This window comes from Plectrocnemia conspersa, unplaced genomic scaffold (genome assembly GCF_051122295.1).
Source record: "Plectrocnemia conspersa isolate PC_06_02 unplaced genomic scaffold, ASM5112229v1 ptg000005l, whole genome shotgun sequence".
NCBI classification, from domain to species: Eukaryota; Metazoa; Arthropoda; class Insecta; order Trichoptera; family Polycentropodidae; genus Plectrocnemia; species Plectrocnemia conspersa.
Window position 1 is genome coordinate 6,219,187 of NW_028277169.1, and position 25,617 is coordinate 6,244,803.

The 25,617-nt window shown below is 34.5% G+C and overlaps 1 protein-coding gene across 1 annotated transcript; it reads right to left on the reverse strand.

Moving 5' to 3' along the window:
* Nucleotides 1–1,501: 1,501 nt before the first annotated feature.
* Nucleotides 1,502–23,383, reverse strand: LOC148234704 (cadherin-AgCad1-like). Its single transcript, XM_088185840.1, has 29 exons — nt 23,230–23,383; nt 20,337–20,495; nt 20,039–20,274; nt 17,574–17,804; nt 16,261–16,456; nt 16,117–16,193; nt 15,101–15,298; nt 14,773–14,946; nt 14,525–14,718; nt 13,745–13,964; nt 13,146–13,315; nt 12,644–12,816; nt 12,411–12,585; nt 11,142–11,322; nt 10,934–11,075; nt 10,676–10,870; nt 10,493–10,617; nt 9,355–9,588; nt 9,052–9,298; nt 7,219–7,316; nt 6,929–7,061; nt 6,716–6,826; nt 6,384–6,652; nt 3,477–3,666; nt 3,096–3,205; nt 2,582–2,736; nt 2,310–2,519; nt 1,704–1,874; nt 1,502–1,643 (listed from the first exon to the last, which is right to left on the reverse strand). The coding sequence occupies exons 1-29, from the start codon at nt 23,300–23,302 to the stop codon at nt 1,574–1,576; spliced, it is 4,917 nt and encodes a 1,638-aa protein (XP_088041966.1). The 5' UTR covers nt 23,303–23,383; the 3' UTR covers nt 1,502–1,573.
* Nucleotides 23,384–25,617: the final 2,234 nt, after the last annotated feature.

Here is a 25,617-nt window from a genome sequence, read left to right on the forward strand (position 1 = left end):
AGGGCACGTTATTTTTTATTAAAGTTAATATGATCTAAACTAAAATGCAATTAATTGATAATGTAATTCTAACAATGTTGCCAGTCAATTAAATTAGTCAAAAAAGTATTTGATCTTCTGTCAAAATAAAACTGATAAAATATCGATCATTTAAAATAAATACTAATCAATTATTATTTGTATCAACCAACCAACCAACCTTTAAATATAAAAACTTACCATTTAATAAAAAATACTTTGGCGTCGGGTGGCAATTAGACACAAATTGTGCCTGCAGTAGTATTTTATTGACGATTATTACAATTACATGTTAAAACTTGTGTGAGCGGACAGTGCACGAGGCCCGCACCGGCCGTGCGAGCCCGTCGAAGTAGTCAAGAGAACAATGTCCGCCACGCCAGTGTTACTAGAGTGCCACAAAGTTTTGGCCATAATAACCCTAAATAAATAAATATATGTATAAATAGTCCCCCTACAATATATTGACTATCTATATCAAAATACCGACCAAAAATGTATTAAAATAATGACCCAGCAAAGACAAACAAAAAAGAATGCGTGTAAGTATCATACTATTTAAAGAAAATTTAAGTGATCGCTAATATTATTTGATCCAATTTTCTTAAATGCTCGAAAATAAGACACATATTTTTTATCAGCATGAACTTATGTAAAACGTTCTTAGGATTCATTCGTTTATTTATATTTTTGATATCTAAAGCATATTTTTATTTCATAATAATTTATAAAATAATAAATCTGTTTTTATACTTGAGGAACTATACTTAATGTATATTATATGTAATAGAAGAACATTATGCGATCAGTTAGGTTGCCTCGTTCGTTTCAAACCACTTTTTGGGGGTTTCTTGGATAATAGTCGTTTATATCTAATATTTATCTCCATTACATATAATTTGTAGCTATAAAATACAGTTTTGATTTATTTAGGACTAGCCCATTACAAACTTTGTTATGGCCAAGTAATGCTCGGACCAAACTGAGCAGGTGACAGTCCTTCTTATACTGTTGGCTTCCGTAATGCGTGGACGCGGTGGGGAGATCACGTTACATAAAAGATAAAATAAACTTATTATAACCATCCTAAGAATTTTGATGATCGTTCGATCCTCAATAATGATAAGACGGCCTTCTCGCATGCATAAACAATCGCTGGCTTCTCGAGGGAAGAAGTTAAACACACTCTGTGAAAGCCCCTTCAATAAATATGTCAAATTCTTTTCAGGTTTTTTATTTCTTTGCGTCTCTGTTTTAACAGTTCCCTCTATGTCCCCTATATAAATACATATATTACTTTTCAAAAACTGCTTAAAACTTTATCAGATCTACAATTGTAACGCCATATATAATATGAGTTGAAAAGCTAAGAGATGTGCTTTTTATTTGTTATATATTATGAAGACTGAATGTTGCTAAAATAAATTAATGTGCATTATTTCTTTCTATTTATAATCGGCCCTCAAAAAATAAACACAGAAAATAAATTGAAAAATATTTATTACGAGTACAAATAATAACCAATAAATAACTATACAAACATAACTATTAAACTCTACTTATTTTCGTATCTGAACTGAGGATCATCTTCGATGCCGATGAGGTCGGAGTCACCGGACGCGATGCTGCAATAGGCGATTCGTTAAAAAAAAACACAATTAAAAACGAGTCGAGAGATAGCTCACCTGACAACGTCTAAGTTGTTGGTCTTATTGTCGTCGTTCCACACCGGATTTGAGCCTTCGATAGCATGCTTGTTGGTTCCGGGAACGCCGGCTCCGAGGCCTATCCGGTTCATGTTCGAATCCATAGATCCGAAGTTGGCTTCGGATATCACTTTCAAACGGTTTGACAAACTGAAATAACGCAAAGTGTCAGTAGTTACCAGGGGACAGAAAATGGCTACAGAAATCATTTAGCTTCAATAAACAGATTATGTAATAAAGGGGGAAAAAATTAATGACATAATATTAATCTTAATGAAATCGAAATATTAAATAAACGATAACTGACCGGAAAACTTTTGCCACCTCTGGAAAAAATTGAAATTACATTCCTGACAAGTACGACCGTTATCTAGTGGGATTTAGGTTAGGCCCGACCTCCTACCCGGGTTGTCGCGAGTGACAGACGAGGTCGGGTAAACCGTAGCAAACTATTAACAGTATTCAACGTCATTATTAAATTTAAAGAAACGGATAGGTAGTGTACTGAATAAATATTTGTGAATTTTAGACAACGAATACAATTTTTAACTGCTCAAGCGTGATAATTTTATCAAAGTGATTCACCTCTTAGTCCTAAAATAGTAAGCCAGTAAGAGCGCCAAGCACATGACGGTGAGCACAGTAGAGACGACGATGAGCGCGATCTTGAGCATCTTCTCCGCGGACTCCGTCAGCGAGGGGCCCGGGCTGTTCGACGAAAAACCCTCCAGCTTCAAATCTTGCTTTTGGAATTCTGCCTCCATCGCCTTCATCAAGAGCATGTCCGCCTTTTTCCTGTGAGCGCACATTTTTGTTTAAAAATCAAGACAGGAGATAGTAGGAAAATTGCGCCTCACTCTTCAATGACTTCCGGTTGCACTGGCAGGTCTACGTCCATGAAGTAAACCAACACTTCCGTCTTGTCTTCCAGGGACGGGCCGTCTTTGTCTGCTTTCAGCACATCGTCCACGTGGCAGGTGTACTCGAACGTTCGTGTAAGCACGGAAGCGATCTGAAAGAATACTGCTGTGATTCTGTTTGATTGCTATATAAAGCGCGACTTTAAACAGGCATTTCCTAATTGGGGTAGTCCGATAAATCTCTTTTAATTTTTAATAAGATTGTTCTCACTTGAAAAATTATAATGTTTCACATTTCGACATTATTAAATTTATATTTGTGACATATTTTTTGTTTTTAATTTTATTTCAAATTTGCTAGAGAGGGAGTCCATACCGCACGCTTAGCGATTCTTCACGTCAGAGAGAGAGAGAGAGTTTATTTAAAAATATTTAGAGGTTGTAAAATGTATGAGTTCATAAGTTCGTTAATTAAATTTAATCGTAAAACGCTGCTTTAAGCTATACTAACGTATTCCTCTTTTTCCTCCACTTCTTGCACGTTGTTGTTGAACGTGAACAATATCTTGATGTTTTCAGCTTTAAGGAAAATTTTCACCTCAGTCTCGTCCGACTCGCCCTCTGAAAAGCAAAACAATGATTAAATTAACTTACGGACACAGATTATATTAAATTTGAAAAAGTTCTTTTGACGTGTTGATTGATAACGGATGTTTTTATTACATCTTTCTGCGTCATTAACGTTACTCCATTGCTTTATCTCAGATCGCACATTAAAGCAGTTGGAGCAAAGCAATCAGTACTCGAAACGAACGTCTAGTTCGAATGTCACAAAGCGAAAGCAAAACGTTAGACCTCTAAATATGACGAAAATGAATGAAAACGAACTAACCGTTGTCAGTCGCCGAAGCGTTGAATTCTATCATTCCTTCCATGGAAGCTTTGGGCTTGAAATTTAATAAGAGTTCTCCGGAGATATTGTTCAAAATGAAGGGTTCCTTGATGCCCTCCATGCTCGGGTCAGCTTTCATGGTATCCGTTAAGATGTTGTAAGCGATGGGCAAGTCCTCAGTGTGACTGGCCTAAAATAAATAATTTATTATAAATACAATTAATGTGTGAATCGACTGAAAATTTTAATTAAAGCTTACTTAAACTTACACGAATTGACTATAAACTGACTGACCTATACTTGTTGTCTGGCAGCACATATGTGTAATATGTGTCACTGTCAGATTCAAACGGACAAGATCAAAAATTTTGCCATCCAACAAAATAAAACTCAACCTATATACAAGCTGCACCCTACCTTTTATCATTTCAATCGATTAAGCTACAACTATATTAACGCGAAACTAAGCGGGGTACATTTGTACCCCAAGATTCTTGATATTTCAAACAGTTGTTAAATAATAATAATGCCTATCTGATATATATTGTTTTCTATGAAAATATCATAATTAATGGAACACGAAAAAAATTAAAATGTGCTAAAAAGTAAAAATGATCGAAATTTTGAGATTATATATAACTTTGTATTTATTTTAATTTTTTTACGTTTCAATGTTTACCCTTGATAATTAATTTTAATTTATAGTTTGATTCGAATATAAAATATTATAAAAAATTGTATTATTTTGCGTTGTAACTTGTCGAACACTCGCTGATTAATTGGCACATACTGAACGCATCGTAAGATTCCCTATCAAGCTCGACGGTTTACCGTTACATTCTAATTAGAATCCAATACTATTTGCCTCTCAGCCATACACCGTGGGGGTGTTACCCTGCGCTTCTAAAGAAATATTCACCATTTTATTTTTATTATATAATAATGCTCTTTTCTTATAATAAATACAAATATTTTATTGCTTTTGGAAACAAAGTAAGAACACAAATAGTAGGAAAACATTTAATAATGACTATAATAATTATATTTATTTAAAAGATCGTTGAAATTCTGCGCAAAATTAAAAAATCAGATACATAAGTAGTAAAATTATGGAATGAAGTTAGTGGTATTGTTGGTTAACCAAATTTATTCATTTAACAATCCAGAACTGACGCCGATCCCTTAGAAATAAAAGTGGGAGGGGTATCGCACGCAACGAAGAAAGAGATAAAGCATGCTATTTCGTGTAATAGACGACATGGAAATCATATGAAGCAAACCGGACGATGCACAAGAATACATCAGTTGGCTACTGCAGTTAGGGATTGCAATAACGGTAGTACAAAATTTACATCTTTTTTTTTAAATCCGTACATATTATTTGCTGAAAACGATATCTATATGAAAATAACGACGCCCATATTGCTTGAAAGAAAAGGGTAGTGTAAAATGATGCTTATTTTATCGGGGTAGGATATACAACTAAAATATGTAAAATAGACCTACCCTAACTATGCAAAAAAACCACCGGCTTATATTTAGGTACAAATTTAAAAAAAAAAATTTAACATGTTCGATATTTTTGTATATGCGCGACGCGTCAACATTTGCTTTATCTCAGGAAAATCTATCAGTATCTAGCAGTGCTCAGTAATTCTGTTGTGTAACAGAAATGACCACGCCTTTTTATGATAGGGATGGCTGGTGAAGTTAAAACAAATCAGGTATTTTACGATTTTTTTTCTACTATTTGTTAAATCTTATCTCCATTCAGAAATATTTTTACTCAAATAGTCTACGTATTAAGTATTAGAAATAAGTTAGTTGCAATATTATATTTTAACAAAAAACGTATTCGAAAAAAAATTGAGCGAAATATGTGATTTAAAAAAAAAACTTTTTCATAGAAAAATAATGCAATGATATATATTTTCTGTTACCAACTAAAGATAAGTTGTACTAAACGATATACAATAATTAAAATAAGTAATAATTAATATGTGTAGATGGGTTTTTTAAAATCACGAGTGAGTCCACGGTCGTTAAGTAAATAAATATGATTTTTTTATTTTATTGTTGTAACAACTAAATATTATGGCTTTTTATCACCTTACATCATTGAGAGTACACAAAAAAGTTTTAAATTTTTAAAACACATGTATAATAAAATTTATTTAAAAATGCAAATCAATTGTGGTATTTACAAAAAAAAATATTCAAATATGTTAGCCCAAATTGTTCTATCCCTCCACAGTGGGAACGCTCATTACCGAGCGTTCCCATTGCAACGGCACCGATACGATTTTATTGCTTTTGCAGTGAAATTTTGACTACTGAGAAGTGATAATTGTTTTTGCGCACTTCTATTGCCCAAAATTCGGTTTGCATACTCTTTTAATATTTTTCTGCTTAGTTCTCTATTTTTTATTAATTTTAATAATAATATTAAGCATGATTAAAATTATTTCTTTACTGCATTTTTTTACTGATATTTACCGGTAAAATTATCTGTTATTAGGCAGTTCATAAGTTAAGCTACATAAACTGCTCTTGTTTAAAATTGAGGTTAATACAAAATAAATGTACATAAGATATGTTGGGATTCGAATCTCTCGAGTCGCGTTGACGCGTATAGCTAGAAAAGTACTTATTTTAGCTGCCAATTGAGATTTAAAAAATTCAGAGATCTAGAAAGAACTCTGATTTGTATGCACAATAGCGTTTTAAAATATCGTCTGGGAGTATAAGATAATTCTCAGATAAGCACAGCTATCTAACTTTTTAATCAATTATCAAATAGTGTTAATCCGCTATGAACCGGACATATTTTATTTTAGATTTGTAATTTTATTATTATTATTATTTATCAGTAGATCGGGGCACCTGTGACGTCACATAAAAGCTTACCTTCAAAACAAGCAGCGGTTTGCCTAAGTAATCGACGGTAGAGATACCGTCCGCGTAGAGTGGTTTGGCGAAGACGGGCTTGGGATGCGCCTCCCTGACGTGCACCGTCACCGTCAATACGGTGTCATCTGCGATGACCTCTGGTTTTGAAAGTTTATTCGAAGCCACGATCTTCAAAGTGTGCGTTTGTTGCTCGGTTCTGTTCAACGCGCTGCGCAAGCTCAGAACGTTTTTTCTTACATCCACGTCGAACAGGTCGTCGTCTCCTTCTAAACTCAATTCAGATCTCTGAATCTCAAGATTCCGGTCGAACTAAAAACAAAAATTCTCACCCATCAAATGGTAGAAGATGTCGAAGCAGTTTTCGTTCGGTGTGCAACCGTCGTTTTTGTAATCTATGGCTTCCTTCAACGGGAACGATTCCTGGAGGCCTTGGTCGAACTCTGAGGACCAACGATACCAAGTACAATTAATATATATAAGTCAAATAATAACTATGGCTTTTTTATCTGGAATTTTTAAGGCAATCTATCCGTCGAGCTTACCTTTGAACCTAGCGGTGTCTGTCTTTTCTGGGAACGTCGGATTACCGGAGGTGGAGACGAAGGACACAGTAAATGTCACATTCGAACTCAGCGGTCCAGGGTCAGTTCCCTTATCGGTAGCTAAAGCAATGATCTAAAACAAAGATGGATAATGTTTAGCGAAGTCGTAATTTCGGAACATATAAGCAACAGTATTGAAAAAATGACATAAGAAACGAGACCTTTTGAAAAACAAAATGATACAAATTGAACGTGTATTTTTATCTATCTTATCTTTGTGGCGAACGTACCTCAAACTCTCTCTTCTCTCCAATTGGTTTCAGAAGCAAAAGTTGCGCCTTATTGTCACCCAAATTATTCAACAGCGTAAAGTACTCCACTGCCTCCTCTGGAAATGGAAATTAATTTTACTCAAACTCCAGATTAGTTGGAAGTAAGTAAGTCCCTGGACTAACAAACCCAGAGGGCATGGGCTCAGATCACCGCAGCAGACTAAATTTTTGATTAATAAAAATGCGCTACTATTGTAAACCGAACCATATCTATTAATTGTAAATTATAATACCTGATATTTTTTAATTAATTAAATTTTAATTATTTACGCCTCTCAGGTAACAACAAAATATTATAAAAAATAGGGTATTTATAATATGTTCATGGCCCTCACAATAAAGTTGGGGGGGGGGGGGATAAAAAATATAAATCGATTTATAAAATTATTTTTTCACTATTTTTAGTTTGTTTGTCTTCGTACTACGCAGATAATTCGACTTTGGTAACTTGTCGTTGTACCTGCTATGACCAAACTTCATAGAATTTTTTGCCGCAATTTCAAAAAGGTTTGCCTATATATAGTATTGTCAATATTTTAACGCTTATTTATTGTTTTGTGTCGCAAGTTTGTATTACATTGTAAACTTAAGATGATTTTATTTTGTTATTTTTTCAATAACAATAATTTTAACCTGAATTTAAAAACTTAATTTTCTTAACGAATACAAATGTGCACTTTCGGTGAAACCTAACTATGGGAATAATTCATAATTAATAATTCATAAACCATGTAAAATATTTTGCAATCAAAATAATACGAATTTAAGCAATTTAGCTAAAGATGGATTTTCACACAGAAATAAACAAGTTGTACGATATTTTGCCATTTCACGAAAAAGTGCTGATCATAAAAAATAATATTTAAATTAGAAATTTCTTTATGGAATCACTAAAAAGACGTGGTATCTTTAAACATTTACAATTGCAAATTCAGTGTGAGATGACCAAATGGAAAGCAATTTTACAAAGTATTTTAGACGTAGTATGATTTTTATCATTTAGAGGTCTAGCATTAAAAACTTGCTAAAATACAAAAATATCAATTTGAAGATGTGGAGTCATGCTCTTGACACTCGCGTTAACGACTGTGACCAAAAATTATCATTCATCAATAAGGATAAACTAGACAATAATCTAAAGAATGGGACCACACAAAAGCCCTCGTTACGACTAGAAAAAAAGGGTTTCACATAAATAACACACAAGTATTCTCCGGTGCATTGAATAAATATTTTTTTTTGTTACGAAAGTAAGCTTTGTAAGCTTTGCAGCTCTGAATACTTAAGACTGGTTTCCAATGAGGAGAGGGCAGACACTAGCAGACACTGGCAGATTCGCCCCGCTCGATTCGAAGGCACTGTCCGCTCGTGGACAACATACGGTCAAAGACGCTCACATCCTGAGAGGAAATCCACCATACGAGCACCGCAGCAGAGAGGGATCAACCTCTGCTATACTGTCGCTACCATACCAATCAGAACTCAGAAAGGATTTTTCACTGACATCATGCCTCCGCCAGCTTCTCCAGCAACGCTTGGAAAATAAGGTCTCGTCCATCATAGTAACTCAATATATGTAAATTTAACCAATAACATTCTTACTAGTCTCCAACTGCGTCTTTCTGGCTGCAAAGTCTCACCCCTTAGGGTAAGAAAACCCGAAAAAAATATTAAAAGACAAGCACATTATTTGTCGTGTGATTCTCAAAATGAGTTTATTAGTCTATGTGCTGAAAAAGTACTTCAAATTATTCTATTACAAAGAAAAAAAGCGAGTATCATAAATAGTACCTGGACCGTATATTTGAAAAGTCACTACCCCTGCGTCCAGCCCGTCATCGTCTTCGGCACTGAATAAATCCAACGTTTCTTGGTTAGCGTACAGCAGGTTCACGCCGGGTAAGGCAAATTCCTTGGAGAGACGAAGCTTGGCTCCGGCGGTGGGAAACATGATACGCGGCTCCATGTAGTTGTAAGGGGTCACCGTGAGATCGTAAGTATTCGTAGTGTTCATCGAAGGCACGCCGTGATCTATGGCCTGAAAGCAATGTTGGTCAATGGAGGGACAGAACATCTCGCGTGCAGAAAACTCACCATCAGCTCAATCTTGTAGGACCCATAGTGTCCCTTCAAGTCTTCGGCTACGATCAAGATTCCGGAAACGTTGTCTGGCGATTCTATATCGATTATGAACTTAGAAAAATATTTTCCTGAGAACATGGGCGGATCTGTGATGCTTAGGCTCAGAACTTCGTAGCGAACTTTGGCGTTGTCCGTCGTAGGATCGTCTTTGTCTGGCGCTGTGATGTTTGGAAGTATAACGAATCCCTAAAAAGAAACAGAATTTGGAATCATATGTTCAAGACGATATGCAGACATACCGTCTTGAACATATGAATATGTATATATATATGTATATGTGTGTATGTGTATGTGTATGTATATATATATATATATATATATATATATATATATATATATATATATATATATATATATATATATATATACATACATACATATAAAATGAAAAAAAATTGAGGCTTGGGAAAATAATGCAAGGTGCTCAAGATGTGCAGGTACTTTGTGGGAAATATCTCAATCTATCATGTGTCATTGAACCAGTTATGTCTGTTGTGCTTTTGTTAATTTAACCGTTGTCTTAAGCTATTAGTATTGAATACTAAATGGCGTTGTAAATCAGCCTTACGAAAATGAACGAGCACTTTGGAAAAGCTCTTTGTTCCAACATAAAAACAGAAACGATGTCCATGTCGTATGGTTACGGATAGAAAGTAATTTAAAAGATGGAACTAAACCTATCATGGAATTAAAAAAGATAAACGAGAACTTAATGTCAGACACACAGCAAAGTAAAAAAAAACGGATTCTATAAAAACGAGTAATGGCGATTCGGACCGACACACACCATGAGAATTTTTTGGTGCGGGGTGCGATCATTTGCACATACCTCGACAGGCGTGGCCTGTGCTAAGACAGGCCGTGGAACTCAAGCTGTCACGGCGGCTTCGGCGATAGCTAGAATGAGCTAAAACCATTCGTGTGACATGCTACAGAAAAAAGTAAAATGCCTCCGATTGGGTACTCCAAGAGTCGAAGGCGAAGATAAACCGGCGCGGTGATAGAGACAGCCGATAAATGAACGTTATATTTGAAACATAAGTAATAAAAGATTATTGTATCAGTTACATAGCGTCGCAGTAGTCCATACCTTTTTTTCGTTCTCCGACACTTTCCATGAGGTAGCATCGGACGGCGGAGGCAGCTGCGGAGCATTGTTATTGATGTCCTTTATGATGATTTCGATCACTGTGACGTTAGTTTTGACGACCCGATCTAATTGAAAACTTCGTTAATCTGCTCATATCTGGTAACGGTAACTAATAGATCTCACCTCCCAGCAGGTTGTAGTTATCCGAGAGAGTGACGTAAATTGTGTACATGTTGCTTTTGTCTATGTCCCATTCCAGCATCTGTTCCGTCGCGTAGTCGATATACAAAGAACCGTTATAGAAGTCGATTTTGAAAAACTTGCGCAATTCTTGGTCTCTTTCGTGGTCGATCGCGTATGAGACGTTATGGTAGATTTCTGAAAAGTATTATTCGGCTGCTTAGTCGTTTAGTTTTTAAGGAAAAACGGATTGAGACCCACCGTCCCTATCTAAGTCCTTGCTCCTAACGTTCACGATTGTATAGCCGTCCTGCTCCCATTCCCACACTGGTATTGGGTCCGCGGACGGTTCTCCTACGACGAACGGAACCTTATTGTTGGTATCCGTGATGTTGATTGCGATCTGTCAAAGAAATTTGTATTATGAAAGGGTTTGAATGCCATATTTAAAGGTTTAATTATGACTTACGGAGCCGGGAGTGTTGAAGCAGGGAACCCCTGGGTCCAGTCCTTCGCAGTCGGTCGCCGTCACTTCGTAATACAAAAAGTACAACGGAATGTCGGCATCTATCGCCTCGTTGGCGTCAACAGTAATTTGACCAGAATTCTTGTCGATCTTTACCAAGTCTTTAAAAGTCCCATCGATCGGACTGCAAAAGCGGGAATAAAAAATCAATAACTGTAGGATCGACACATTCGGGCGATTGACAGATTAATTTATGTGTCACTGGATCGCTTAAGACATCGAAACGGTATTTAAATTAGGTTTATTTGTTCCTTATTTAATTTGTAATATTATTTTAAAAGTTGTAGTGTGAACGCCAGGTTTGCTTTTGCCGTGAATTTTTGACTTCTGTGAAAGGATAATTAATTTTTTGCGCTCTTATATTAGTCAAAATTTGGTTTAGATATGCTTCATTTGATTCTCACTTGATATTGTTATAACACTAAATAACCCGATATAATGTGGTGAAAGTTGTGACTGCTGTTGTGAACTTTATTTGGAGCCAGTCATCGTTAATTTGTATAATTCTTAGATGATATTGAATCTTCATGCGAAGATTTAAAAAAATTGAAAATGTGTTGTTAAAAATATACTATTTTCATACAACGTGGAAAAACCTTCAGCAAAAATTTAATTAGAAATGATTTATTGCAATGCTAATTTTAATGATGACAGATTTGAGTATTTAAGAAACCAAGCAAAAACATGTTTTGTTTCACGTACCAATGCGAAACATTTTTTTCTGTAATGAATTATAAAAAAATCAAGATAACACTGATGAAAAGTTACACTAAAATTTATTCATTTAAACCAGCGACTTGCTTCGGATTTTAAAGAAATGATTAAAAATTGACATTTACTGAATTTTCATGAATAATTGAATTTTTTGCGCTAATTATGGTATAATTGCCATAATTACTTAATGTAAATTACAGAAAATTCTTATTAATTTATAACTTACTTTTATTCAAAATAAAATTGAGATTTTACGATCAGACTCGTAAAACGTCTACCGTCAGGGCTTCGCCCTTGGCATTCAGACTAATTATTTTATCAATTTTTAAATACCAATGATTGAATGGGAGCACGCGAGCCATAGTGGAACTGATATTCTGAGTAAAATGAGCGTTTTAATATGCTATAAATTTTGTTCTCGCGTTTCGATCGCGTGTATATGAACATTTATTTTATTTTTGAAAGGCTCGGAACGCCCTGCGTTAGATTCTCACTCACTCTATGCGATATGTGACTCTGTTGAAATCCGGTCCGTCGTCATCTGTGGCCAGAACGTTTCCGATTACGGTGTCCGTCGAAGCCTCCTCTCGCACGTACCGCAAAGTTTCCAGCGTTCCAGTCACCCACTGCGGAGCGTTGTCGTTCAAATCCACGATCGTGATGGTGACGGTTCCTGGAATTAATCAGGTCAAGCAATCTAATAAGACGAAGAGCGTCAGATGTCGACTGACCTTTTACGAAACCGTCGCCGATCTCTTGCTTGGTGTCAGTCAAACCCACGGCGAGATACAATACTTCGAATTTCTCGAAGTCGATCGTGACGTTGTGCCTTATCTCTTTGGCTTTTATCACTCCTTTGGCAACTCTAAACTCTTCGGTGTATTCTGTTTCGATTTCTACGCACCTGAAAACGCAAAAATAACTCAAGTTAAATGCTGATTTTAACAACGTGATTTTCGATACGCAGGATTCCGCTTAGGTTTGGATACAAGAGTAGCTACAACGTTGTCGAAATAGTAACTTTATGTTTCATCGACTTTGAAAAAGTTCAATATGAGAGAACGATGAAAATAAAAACTGTTCGTCAACGAAAGAATTCAGAAAACTGATATGCGACGCTGTCCCTATCTACCGAGTGCGATTTACTATTAACTTTTAGCAATATGCAATTCTTGTTGAAGTTTTGCTACTGTGTTGTTACTTCGTAAAGGGCGAGATAGTAGCGCAACTTACCCTACGTATTCGTGCGTATCAGTGCGGCGTCCTTGTTTGGTAGCATACGATTCATCCCAGTCGATGGAGAATACGATAACAGCATTCGAGTCCGGATCGCTGCCTATTATCTCATCCGTGATCGTATATCCTTCGGGAACGTTTTCATCCACCGACGGCGTCATTTTGGGCTGTCAAAGTTCACAAAATAAAAATCAACGTACTGAAAAAGAACTTTACCGAAAACATATTATTTTGTAAATATGTATTAAAATATAAATATAATATTATTTATGTTAACAATTGACTCAATAATAAAATATATTAATTTATGGTATTGCAATTCATATTAATTTCACTACTGTCACGCAACAGACGTGTGCATACGAAGAAATACTTTTACGAAGATTTCATGTAAAAATATATCATTAGGACTAACGTACGAGGCGCAGCGGCACATAAAAAATGATATTGCATGGAATTTCACCCCTAGAAGCAAAACAAAAGTCGAGTATAACACTGTAAGAGGCGCTATGATAGATCCATCGGTAAACAAGCAATACAGAAAAATAGTCCATTCTCACATTTTTATTATTATTACATAATTGAAATAACTATACCATTCTGATTTCGGGCGGTTTGTTGTTGACTTCAAAGAGTTGGATAGTGAGCTGCGCGTAAACGACGTTAAAGGGAAATCCCAAGGTGTCCTCGGCTTTGACCTGTACCATAATTTCTCTCTGTCGTTGGTAGTCGAAAGCGTCGTCTTTGGCTACGACGATCTCACCGGTCGAACTGTTAATGGACAAAATACTTTCGGCCCCTCCGGCCAAGGAATGCCTGCAAGTACATCATCGAGTAGTTATTACAATTTCAATTTCGATCTCGCGAATTACGAGATGTGATAAAAAAAATACGATGAATGATTTTTTATGGCAACACCTGCTGACGCTACATTCATTTGAAATAATAAGTTCGATTGCCTGATCCGTTAAGATAGTCAGTGTCAAGTTTGAATACGTTGTGACTTGTCAGCAGGCTTCCAGAGCTAGGTCGTGCTTACAATGTCTGTCGCATTAACATTAAATTTTATTTTAAATTACAAAAGATTTCAGTCTGTCCACATCCACCTTACTCTCCGGATTTAGCACCATGCGACTTCTGGTTATTCCCAAAAATAAAAACCGCACTAAAAGACAAACGTTTTGCTACCATTACCGACATTGAGAGCAATTAAAGGCCCTTCCAGAAATGCTTCTAATCATGGAATCAACGTTGAGATAAGTGGATTGCTATCTTTGAAGAAGATTAGTTCAAATTTGATGTAAGCTTATTACTTAGTTCATAATAAAATTATTCACCGTATTTTTTATCACATCTCGTATGCTACGATTACTCACACGACTCTGTCGCCTACGTCTCGATCGTTGGCAATCATCGTGGCGACGGGATAGCCTTTTTCTACGGTTTCGTTGAATTTAACCGTGATGGAATTTTCCTCAAATATAGGCAGCTCGTCGTTCCAATTGTTCAGATTTATCGTGATCGTAGCTTTTCCGGTGTGACTAGGCTCGTAGATCTCCGTCGCTACGATCTTAAATCATAAACGTGAATCACTCGCACATAAATCGAAGAAAAAAGTGAATACCTCTAATCTGACGACTTCCCAGCCTTTGGTGTCAAAGTCCAACATAGAAGCGTTCATGATGGTTATTTGAAAGGTTTGATTTTGGTATCCTTCTCGCGGAACCACCAAGAAGGCGTCTTTGGCTTCCGGTGGCGATACGCTCCTCAATTCGACCGTGTACTGTGCGTTTTCTCCCTGTTGAAACGTACACCGACACACAATGAGAGCCTTTTGTTTATTATAATTTATCAGTAAGCTTAGTCTATAAATAAAGAGTTCGTCTGACGAGCTGGGACGCGGTATCGTTTCGTTAAAAGTTTTTAGTAAATATATTATATACTATACGTACTAAATCAATGTCTTCGATAATTATCTCCGGGTGAAAATCTAGAGACACGTATTTCTCTTCGTCGATGGTCAGCGAGAACGCTTTAGACTTGACTATCGGCGAGTTGTCGTTCAAGTCTTTGACTATTATAACGACGCTCGTCATTTCTTGAGAGCTGTGGTTGTTCGCTTTGTATGCGACGATGTCGAAGTTGAAAACCTAATATCAAAAATAATCAGATTCGAGTCAGAGGTGTAGCTAAAGTATTTACAGGCGCGTACGGAGAGATGCATTCCCTTTCGCTCGCTCGCGTGTTAGGGCGTGCGTTACATGCGTTCCGCGCGCCCACTTCTTCTCACTCACTCTCGCCACTTAAGATGCGAGCGAGCGAAATGAAATGTTTCTCACCGTACGCACCTGGGGACGCCAAGCAAATGGCGCCCTAATTTTAAATATATTTCACTATTTTCAAATACATATATTTACATAAAATAAAATTGTTTGTGAACGACATATTTTAAGAAACTAATAATGTATTTTTTTATATTAAATATTTATTTCATTTCTCTTATTAATTATATATACACAGTGGCGGTCAAACGAATAGGATATTCGCAAAATTATTGTGAAACGCCATATTAAGTTTAACTTTTGGACAAAATTAACGTCACCGTCCCACTGCGACGGCGACGGCGCCTACACAAGTTTATAGCTTTTAACGTGAATTTTTGACTTCTATAACATAAGTCCGTAGTGATATCGGTAATTATTTCTTCTTTATTATAAAGAATAATAAGCTCTCATATCAGAATTCCGTAGTAATATCTGTTTTATTATTTTTCTTCATTATAAAGAATGAGGCTTAACATTTAATATTTTTTTTCAACGATAAAAAAAACACGAAATGAAAAATTAAAACTATGATTTTATATGCGGATTAAATTAAAATTATGCCTTAAAAAATTCACATCATAATCCATAAAGATGTCATATTAAAACGGTACATTTACAATGTAATTAACATTAAAAATAATTACCTCTATTTTGAGTTCATCTCGGTTTATGGCTTCCACGTATAGAGTACCGTTTTTTTCATCGATTGAAAATAAATTAGCTGCACATATAATAATAAGTTTTTTTAGTATTGAAGCAAAATGTAAGGCATAATATTGTCTGCTTACGAAAATCAGTCTCCAGGCGGTAGTTGATCTCTGTATTAATTTGAGTATCTCCGTCGACCGCCTTCACGTAAAACACTTTCTCAGTTTTTTCGTCGAACGTCTGTATGGCGAACACTTGCTTCCACATCGGAGGCATGTTGGGCATGTCAATCACTTGTACTATGGCCGTAGCAGTTCCGATATTCGGTCCGGAATCCTAAAAAAAATTAATTTATCACAATTTCTTCAAAAGCCGATGGGAAGTCGAAGCAAAACTTTTTAGATTTAAAGGAATTGCCAAGGAGGGAGTTCCTATCTGGTTTGGCGCGCACGGGAGTCATCACAATATTTTTATTATTTTGACGCAATACAAAAGAAAATATTAAGAGATACAAATTAATAAGTACGCTATATCAACTCATTTAAAATTTTGTTGCTTTTTAGAGACTGCTTGATTTTCAAATAAAAACGATGAAGCTGGAATGCTGCTTGTCTGCCAAAGCACGAATCCGAATCTTCCGAATATAGAATTTTAACCATTTTTGCTGACAATGTATTATACTTAATATCGGAAGGGAAGAAAGACTCTCCCGCTTATTCGTACTTTTCTTCCGGTGTTCGGAGCTGACTAGGCGTAAATAAGTTTATACAAAAATGTAATCTATTTTTATTTAAAACTATTTTAATTGCCATAATTTAAAATATTGCTGCTCAATAATTAAAATAAGGCAATATTATACTTTTGTAATTTTTTTCGTATTTATATTTCTCAACCTAGATACTTATTTTAATTATATAATTACAATTAAAAAAAAATTATTTGTAAAATTGTACAAAAAAACATCAGCATATGAAAAATGACATTCATCGTTAATTCGGGCTTTTATTTAAACAATTAGGTATGCCTGAGCGTGAATAGAATATGCAGAAAATCCATTTATAAAAAAATGATCACACTCGAGCTGTGTTTATTTTTCAAAGATAATTTGTCTAAATTTCGCTGTAGACTTTACTCAAAGTTTTAGAACAGTTCTTTTGATATTGTATTCGCTCTTCCCTTAGTCGTATTTTATAATCTACAAACTGTTTTCAAATAAATTTCTAATGTGAATTTGTTTACGGGCAGTCGTTTTTGATCGAATATGATGTTAACTTTTATCGAATTCCTTTTGTCGAATTTTATTATATTAAGTAGCGGAAATTTTAAATTATTTTTAGTCGATAGATTTTTATATATGTCTAAAAAAATAATTTTCGACAAGCTATGGAGAAAGAGAGAGAGAGCAAGAGAACGGTATTGTTAATGACGAAATTCAAGAAGAAATTGTACTCACGATAGCCACAATGGTAAAGATGTGGATCTGGCTCTTGAAAAAGTCCAACTCTTGCACCGTATGAAGCGTTATCAATATGTTGTACTCGTTTCCTGCAGATTCTTGTTCTATATGAAAAGTTTTTTTGTCCTCTTCGCTGCCTTCTATTAAAAATGTCATGTTGTTGGTACTGATGGCACCATCTGCGTCGAAAACGTTGTATGTGCAGTTGCTCGGGCCGATGTACAGTTCCTGCGAAAAAGGATAGATTATTATTTTCACCGCACGTATTTTTCTGTACGCGTTCATTGCATCTTTATCTAATATGTTCATCTGGGTATTGGCGTTGTCTATTTGTATGGAATTTCTTTCGGGCTGGAGTTACCAATATGGTACAATAATTTGCCATAAAGATAAAATAAATATTTTATATGTATAATTAAAAATATCAATTGTAAGAATTTTTGTAATTGTTTGATTAATAAAAAAACAGCTGATCTTACTGATAAATATCAATACAAATAAACAACATAAATCATCCTATTTCTACCCTACCATATAGCACATACTCACAACATAATTTAAATATATATTTTAGTCAATATATATTTACCACAATTGAATATTAAAAATAGTTTAAAAATGAAGCAAAAATAAATTTTAAGCGTAAAAGCTTAGCGTCCAGTACCCACACGCAAACCGGCTGCGAAACCTTGCGATAGTGAGAGACGGACAGCCTGTCATTGAATATTTGTATATGTTACAAAGTGTGAATTTTAATAATGAATACATTAACTAGTCAATGTATGCACTGTCAAATCACCTTAGTTACAGTATACACAATATAATTTATAAACATTGTAACTAGATGCTCTCATAATGTTTTGTCAAAGTATTCAAAATATAATAATATATAATAAGGTAATCCTAGGGAAGATATAAAACATAAAAAATCATGATTGTATTTTTAATTACATGTATTAAAATGAAAAAAAAAACATTTTGTTAATTATTTTCAGGAAAAATAAGTAAAAATAGAAAAAAATATATTGTTTTGCAAAATTTCAGAGAATATAAAAAATATTATTACTGTGATTGTTTTAATAAAAAATGAGCATTAAATAGATTAATTTAATCTAAAGAAATAAATATAATTCTCATTTTTAATAGTTTCGTTGTAGAGTTATTATTGGGGTGTTCACTGTTTTGACCAACGCTAATTTTTTTATTACCTCCTCAACATTTTTTGGATAGACAGGTGATTAATATGTTGCATTATGTGTCATTTTATATTTTCATTTTTACATTTAAAGCAAAGGTTTACCACATAAACTTCTACGTATATAATGTTTACTATATTTATTTCTTTTTTCAATATTACTCACAAAAATTCCTAGATGTATGTTGAAAATCCTTGCCACAAATGATTGAATCATACACATTTTTAAAATATATATTAAATATCCTGATTATTTTGTCTCTATTTCATTCTTATTTACCAATAAAAAAGAACATCGTGTAAACTTAATTTCATAAAGTCATTCAATCAACAGAAGTACAGCTACGTGTTATCAGTTACCAATACTAAGACCATATGAGTCCAACCCTTACGGGCGGACAACCAGCTTTTGACGGCCGGATGAGCAGGTTCCCCACACCCCGTAGTATGTATGCATGTTATTGGAGTTACATTAGTATTTCTCCCGAGCGCATGAGAAGACGCGCTCTCGTTGGCGATCTTCATTGCTTTGCACTGCATGCATTGCGTATCATCCTAGTAACAGCATCACCCCACAGATCCACGAGAAGTGTATATGCTGACTCAGTCGCAGCCTCGGCCCTCGGACAACATAAGGGGCCGAGTCCTTTGCGTTTGATTGTCATAAGTAGAGCCTCGCGCGCTACCTCAGACGGCCAGCCCGACGGCCAGGTCACTTCCCCTCAAGGGTTTGGGTTTTAACCTCAAGAGACTTTTCCACACTGATGGATGGTGTACTCCAGCGTGTGGTGGACTGGCGCCCAGTTCAATCAACAACTGTAAAAGCTGTTCTATAAAATCATAATGTCTGAATCACTGCAGAACATCTTCAGCAATTGTAAGATGCCTTCGATTTTCATCCCACTTTAAATTCATAGACCAAAATAGATGCAACTAATAATTGAGTAAATATATATTTCATGTAGGAAGGTAACACGCGCGTATGTCAAATTTTATTCGTTGACGATCTGACTATCTCACGTCAGAGAGTGCACACACTCACAAGTTGAAGCATACACAATGCATGCATTACCTAGGGAAAGTATACACAAAATGTATCATTGTAAGCTTTAACTAAAACTATACTTTATTGATATTTAACACTTTAACATATACATAAATTATGTATTAAGTTGTGCATAAATATAAAAAATATTCGTATTAATAAGTAAGCGTTAAATTGTATTAAACAACAATAATACAACGACTAAAAATAAAATTTACATACCGGTATCGAGCAAGGTTTGATTTCAATTATCGGAGGGTTGTCGTCTATGTTTATTATATTAAGGTAGATTGTTGCGGTTTTAGAACCGATTTGAACGACGATTTGGAACTTTGGATTGATCAAAGTCTCGTAGTCGTGCACCTTCGTAATCACGATGTAGTGCTCTTCTCCCCTCTTTTGGTAATAAGCTCCGGAGCTGGCCGATACAGCTGCTGCGATTTTCGGCTCTAGATTGCCTGCAAATATATTTCATTTAGTTTTCGAAAAGATCTACTTGTGCAAAAAGACTTTAGCTCACCTTCGTAGTTCAACTTAGCTAAGTACACCGGTTCGCTGGTGCTCGCCGGAACTTCTTCGTCCATTAAAATAATCTGCCCATCCGCGATCGATTCGTCCTCCACAAACTCTATCTCTGGTATCATAGGATCTGGCTCTAGAAAATACGGTTTTATCCAATCTGAAATATTATAAAAATAAGTTTTTATTGATATTTATGTAAGTTAAGCGTCTTAATACCATTGCACATTAAACGAAAGTTATATTTAGGGGCGATCAGCCATAATGATTCAGTGGCTATAAATACTTGTACTATTTTTTAAAAGTAACGAGTTATTTTTGTTTTTTTTCGAGCATTGTTGTGACCCGACTGCTGAACTACTTAACTTAGAACGTCCAAGACTGCGTAAAAAATAATATAATATAGTTCGAAATTTTTGTCCGCTAATAGCAGCTTCGTGATATAAATAGAACTATGTGAAATGTATTTTGATAAAATATGCTTAATTGTAGATTACATTTTTTTTTATGTAAAAATGAAAAGATCATCACCCCGAAATGGAAGTCAAAAGTCGCATCGCAAGATATCTAAAAATCATATCTAATATGAATCACATTACACAAGCTATTGCATTTATACGATAGTGATAACAATAATAAAAATAGCGTACGTATGTATTGTTCAATTACAATAAGCTTGATGTTAATCAACATTTTATCTATCGTTTATGAATTGAATACATTTTTGTCACTTTATAAAAATAAGATTAAGAACACATCATTTAAATTTAGACGCAATAATTTAAAATTAAAAAACAATTACTTAATAAATCAAATCAACAAACTCAAGATAGCTGAAAAGCAGAATCTGAAAAAAGAAGAAATAATCTTTCTATATAGAGATTGTAAATCAGTAATTTATTTTTCGAATTATTTATTTATTTATTAAAATTATGACAATCGTGACCTGAATGTGCAGGGCACCGAGAGCGAACCCGGGCCTTGTGAAAACTATGATTCCGGGCCTCATTAACACCGTAATATAATTTCTTAAATAAATACTAATAAGTACGTGTTAATAATTTCTATGCTACAAATAAATATAAAAAGCCACCATTTTTTTTATTTTTTAGGCATTAAAAATTATTAAAAAATCTACTAATAATATGTATCTGATAGTCGTGTTTTTTTGCTGCTCAGTGTTGCCATATAGTGAACCTCCAGTCCAAGGCAAAAGCAATGAAGTCGTGCCATCGCGGTAAAACCTTCTCAAAAGTAAAAAATTCACGTCAAAAGCAATAAAATCGTGCCGTCGCCGTAACAGTAACAATTAGTAACATTCATTGAATATTTCCGCTCATGTCTAATATTTTTAAACGCTCAAAAAGCAATAAAGTCAACTATAATTTGCAAACAAACGAAGCCACGTCAAAAAACTACAATCTGTCCCTTTGAATAATAATGTTTATTGTGAAAGTATTACCCAGAAAGTGCTTTTGAAGACAATGTTCCGCTCCTTTTATTTCACGTATGTATAAAAAGGGCTGAAGGAACTTACATACATCTCAAACAACTGTAGTTTAGTTCAGAATCATTATTTGAGAGCGATTTTTATTTTTGTATAAATATATTCTTGCTATGATTCGGGCCCCTCAAGAACCAGTTCCTGGAATTTGCTTCCTCTCGGCAGGCCTGGCATGCAACGTATAATTGACCATGATAAAAACATGGATTGTATGTTGAGATCATTGATAAGCGTGGAAGCAGCACATCTCCTTTGAATATGTCAGTTAAAACTATTGCTTCGATGAAATTTTTAACAATTTATTGCGTGCCAATCTGGTACCATTGCAAAGACAGGGCGGATCAACGTATCTAAGAAGAATAATAGGAACACCAATATTCAAAAGTGATATTATAAGCGCACCACTAAATGGCGGTTCGTTTCCACGTACATCAATGCAATTTACATTTGTGTGACGACCAATATTTTGTCGTTTTGTTGGCATTGCTATGCAACGACTATAATAAAACAATTGAATATCAAAAAAATCTATTACTTTTAAAATCAGAGGTCAGCTTCGCCCGATTGACTAAATGGTTCTGTGTTTTATTCAATTTATTACACCTTACATATGTGATGACGAAAGTGTATGATGTCATTATACCTGGTATGTTTTTTTTTTGTTTATAAAAAAAAATCTTCTTATGAGATATTAAACAATTTGTTTGCTCGTTTGGTGGCAGATAGGTGAGTCGCTGATCAGAGATTCACTTCGCAACTGAATAAATCATTTTAGTCTTTACTTCATAATATTTCTTTCCTGAAGGATGGTTCGTCAGACTTTCTTTATATTTTATGTTTGTCTTGTAGATCTTTTCTTTCACCATTGCCATATTCAGGTCCCGGTGAATGTATGAATGTGGAACAAACCATGGGCCATCCTTAGCATTTTATTTTGATATCTTTGAATTGCTGAACCCAATAGTTGTACCCGTACATCCAAATCGGTTTTATATGGCCTTGCATACGAGCAGCTTACTGTCGACTGACAACTGAGAGTTTCTCCCTAATATTTAGCCAATAGTATTTAGAGCAAATCCTAATTGCTTGCGGTTGGTCTCCAGATATTTGGCACTATCTGCTTGTGCTAATATACTTGACTGATGGGCACGTGTCCTCTTTCTTGGTAAATGTCACATGGATGGATTTTCGCTCGTTTGCCTTGATTATCTATAATTGTAGCTGACCATTTAGAACAAAAAAAATGCCGAGCCCTAATCTAGAGTGTCAAATTTAGCTTGAAATATTGTAATTATAAACCAATGTAATAAAATAAGTTTGTCGAAAATATATCTGAAGAGTATCATAGGAGAAAAAAGGATATGGAGAAATAAACGGTTTTCAAATGCACCTTGACTGGTCGCTGTAGATAAAGTTGCAAGCACCACAGCCAGGTACAGCACCAGGCCGGAGTCGAACCTCATTTTTTCAAATAACTTCACAATGGATATACACTGAAAACCACTGTCGACGCAATAAAGTGTCGTCGATCACTGGCAATGCGGATCAGTATACGAACATAAATCGAACTAGATTACCATTTATTAAATATTTTTCGCGAACGTTTTCGATTAACGCCTCTATTGCCTGCTCTCTTCGTTTCATTTTACTATGTCATATCTTATCTAATTTTCAGATACAGTTCGCTTTTAGATGACTCGATTCAATAATATCTCGGATAGTATATTATCTAATCCGGAATACAATAATCGACTGGGATTTGCAAATTTCAAAAATATAGATAAAATTTAAAATGGAATAAATTAATATACAACTTGCATTGTAAGATTCAGCGGCTTGTAATCTTTGACACGGTAATATGTCAGTAGAAAAGAAAAATTCACAACAATTCTTAACAGTTGATGTGTCGCCATAAAACTATTTTTTAAAGCAAAATTTTCTAGTGGCGTACAGGATTTAACAAGTCGTGTGTATAAGTATCAGTTTAAAACGGCAACAAATTTAATGGTCAGAATAAATTTATATATCGGACATAATTTTATTAACAGCCTGGTTATAATTATATTTTTTGGGTTCAGAAAAAATATTAAATGGTTAGAATAAAAATAGCATATGGTCAGAATGATAATATATGACGACCAGAATTAAAATAATGAATGATTATAATTGCATTATTCAGGGTCAAAATAAATATTAAATTCTTAAAACCAAAATTGCATTGTGATCAGAATAAAAATATAGGACAATCATGTGAATTAAAAAAATAATATATCATTTATTATTATATATGGAAAATATTTATTTTTTTAGAAATATCTTGTAAAATATATTGCTCGCGCCTGAATTGATGGATAGGTTAGATGTGAGCGAATCAGAACAGTGAATATGCAACAAATCTATTTAATTGCATGTAGGAAACGAAGGTATCTAGAGCGACGAACGAAGCGGGAACAACGACAGAGCGGCGGTAAAGAGCACGCTTCGCTTGTTGTTGTTGGCCCTAAAGCACATTGATAATGACCATGTATCATATTATTATGCTGACCATTTGTTAGCATAACACTAACCTTGAGGTTAAAATACAGAACATATAATATTAATACTGAGTATTTTTTATAAATATTGATTAATGAACTGTAATAAATACTGACAAATAATTTATAATTATCTTATATATAATTGTTCTAAGCCGCCGTCGTCGCTTCCGGACGCGCATAACTTTCAATGAAACATTCTCCGTTCAATTCTATACTCTGTAAATCGTATCGCTTTGTATGAACGGTGTGTAACAATACACGTAAACAAAGGAAATATATTTAATTATAATAATAAATAATAATAAAAATTAAAATTGTATTTGTTCTGATTGATTTTCGAGCCGCCGGTAATGCGTTCTGTTGTTTCGACCAATCAAAAATAAGCATTCAAATATTCAAATAGCGTCGACCAATGAAAAATAAGCATTCAAATTCAAATAGATAGTACCGTGACAACACTTTTAATTAATTATTATTTAATAATAAAATTTTGTTACGCGACAATAATTTTCATTAATTCGTCATTTGACTGAATAAAAATGAAATATATACATAATGTGTTGAGGATTAGAAGAATACATTGATTAAACTAGATCAACAATCATAAAATAATCTTCGTAATGAAATTTTCAAATTTTGAATTCCCGGCGACGGGCTCCGAGGCCTAAAAGTGAGTTTTTACTTTTAGAAATAATCGGATTGCAAATTAACTAGGTGTGTTATAACTATGAAAATTAAATATATACATAATGTGTTGAGGATAAGAAGAATACATTGATTAAATTAGATAAACAATCTTTGTAATGAAATCTTCAAATTTTGAAATCCCGTCGCCGGGCTCCGAGGTCGAAAAGTGAGTTTTACTTTTATTTTACATAAACATTATCATTGCTTTCCGATTTAATACATATATACGTTAGATTTTAAGAATTTTAAATTAACCAGTTATGTTTTAAACATGAACGTGTAATATATTCTTAGTATGTGAGGATTGAAAGGTAATGTCGATCAAATCGGCGCTGTCGGACAGCTTATAAATGTGTACTTTCTTGGATGTTATCTAATAAACGACATTTTACAATGATTATAAATATGTGATTGCATACCTGGATAGGTATGCAATCACATATTTATAATCATTGTAAAATTTTGGCTATCGATTGCATAATCGATAGCCAAAATATCTAAGAGTGGGTTATTTTTAATTCCGATGTGGCAAAATATGTACAATTTTTGTTCTG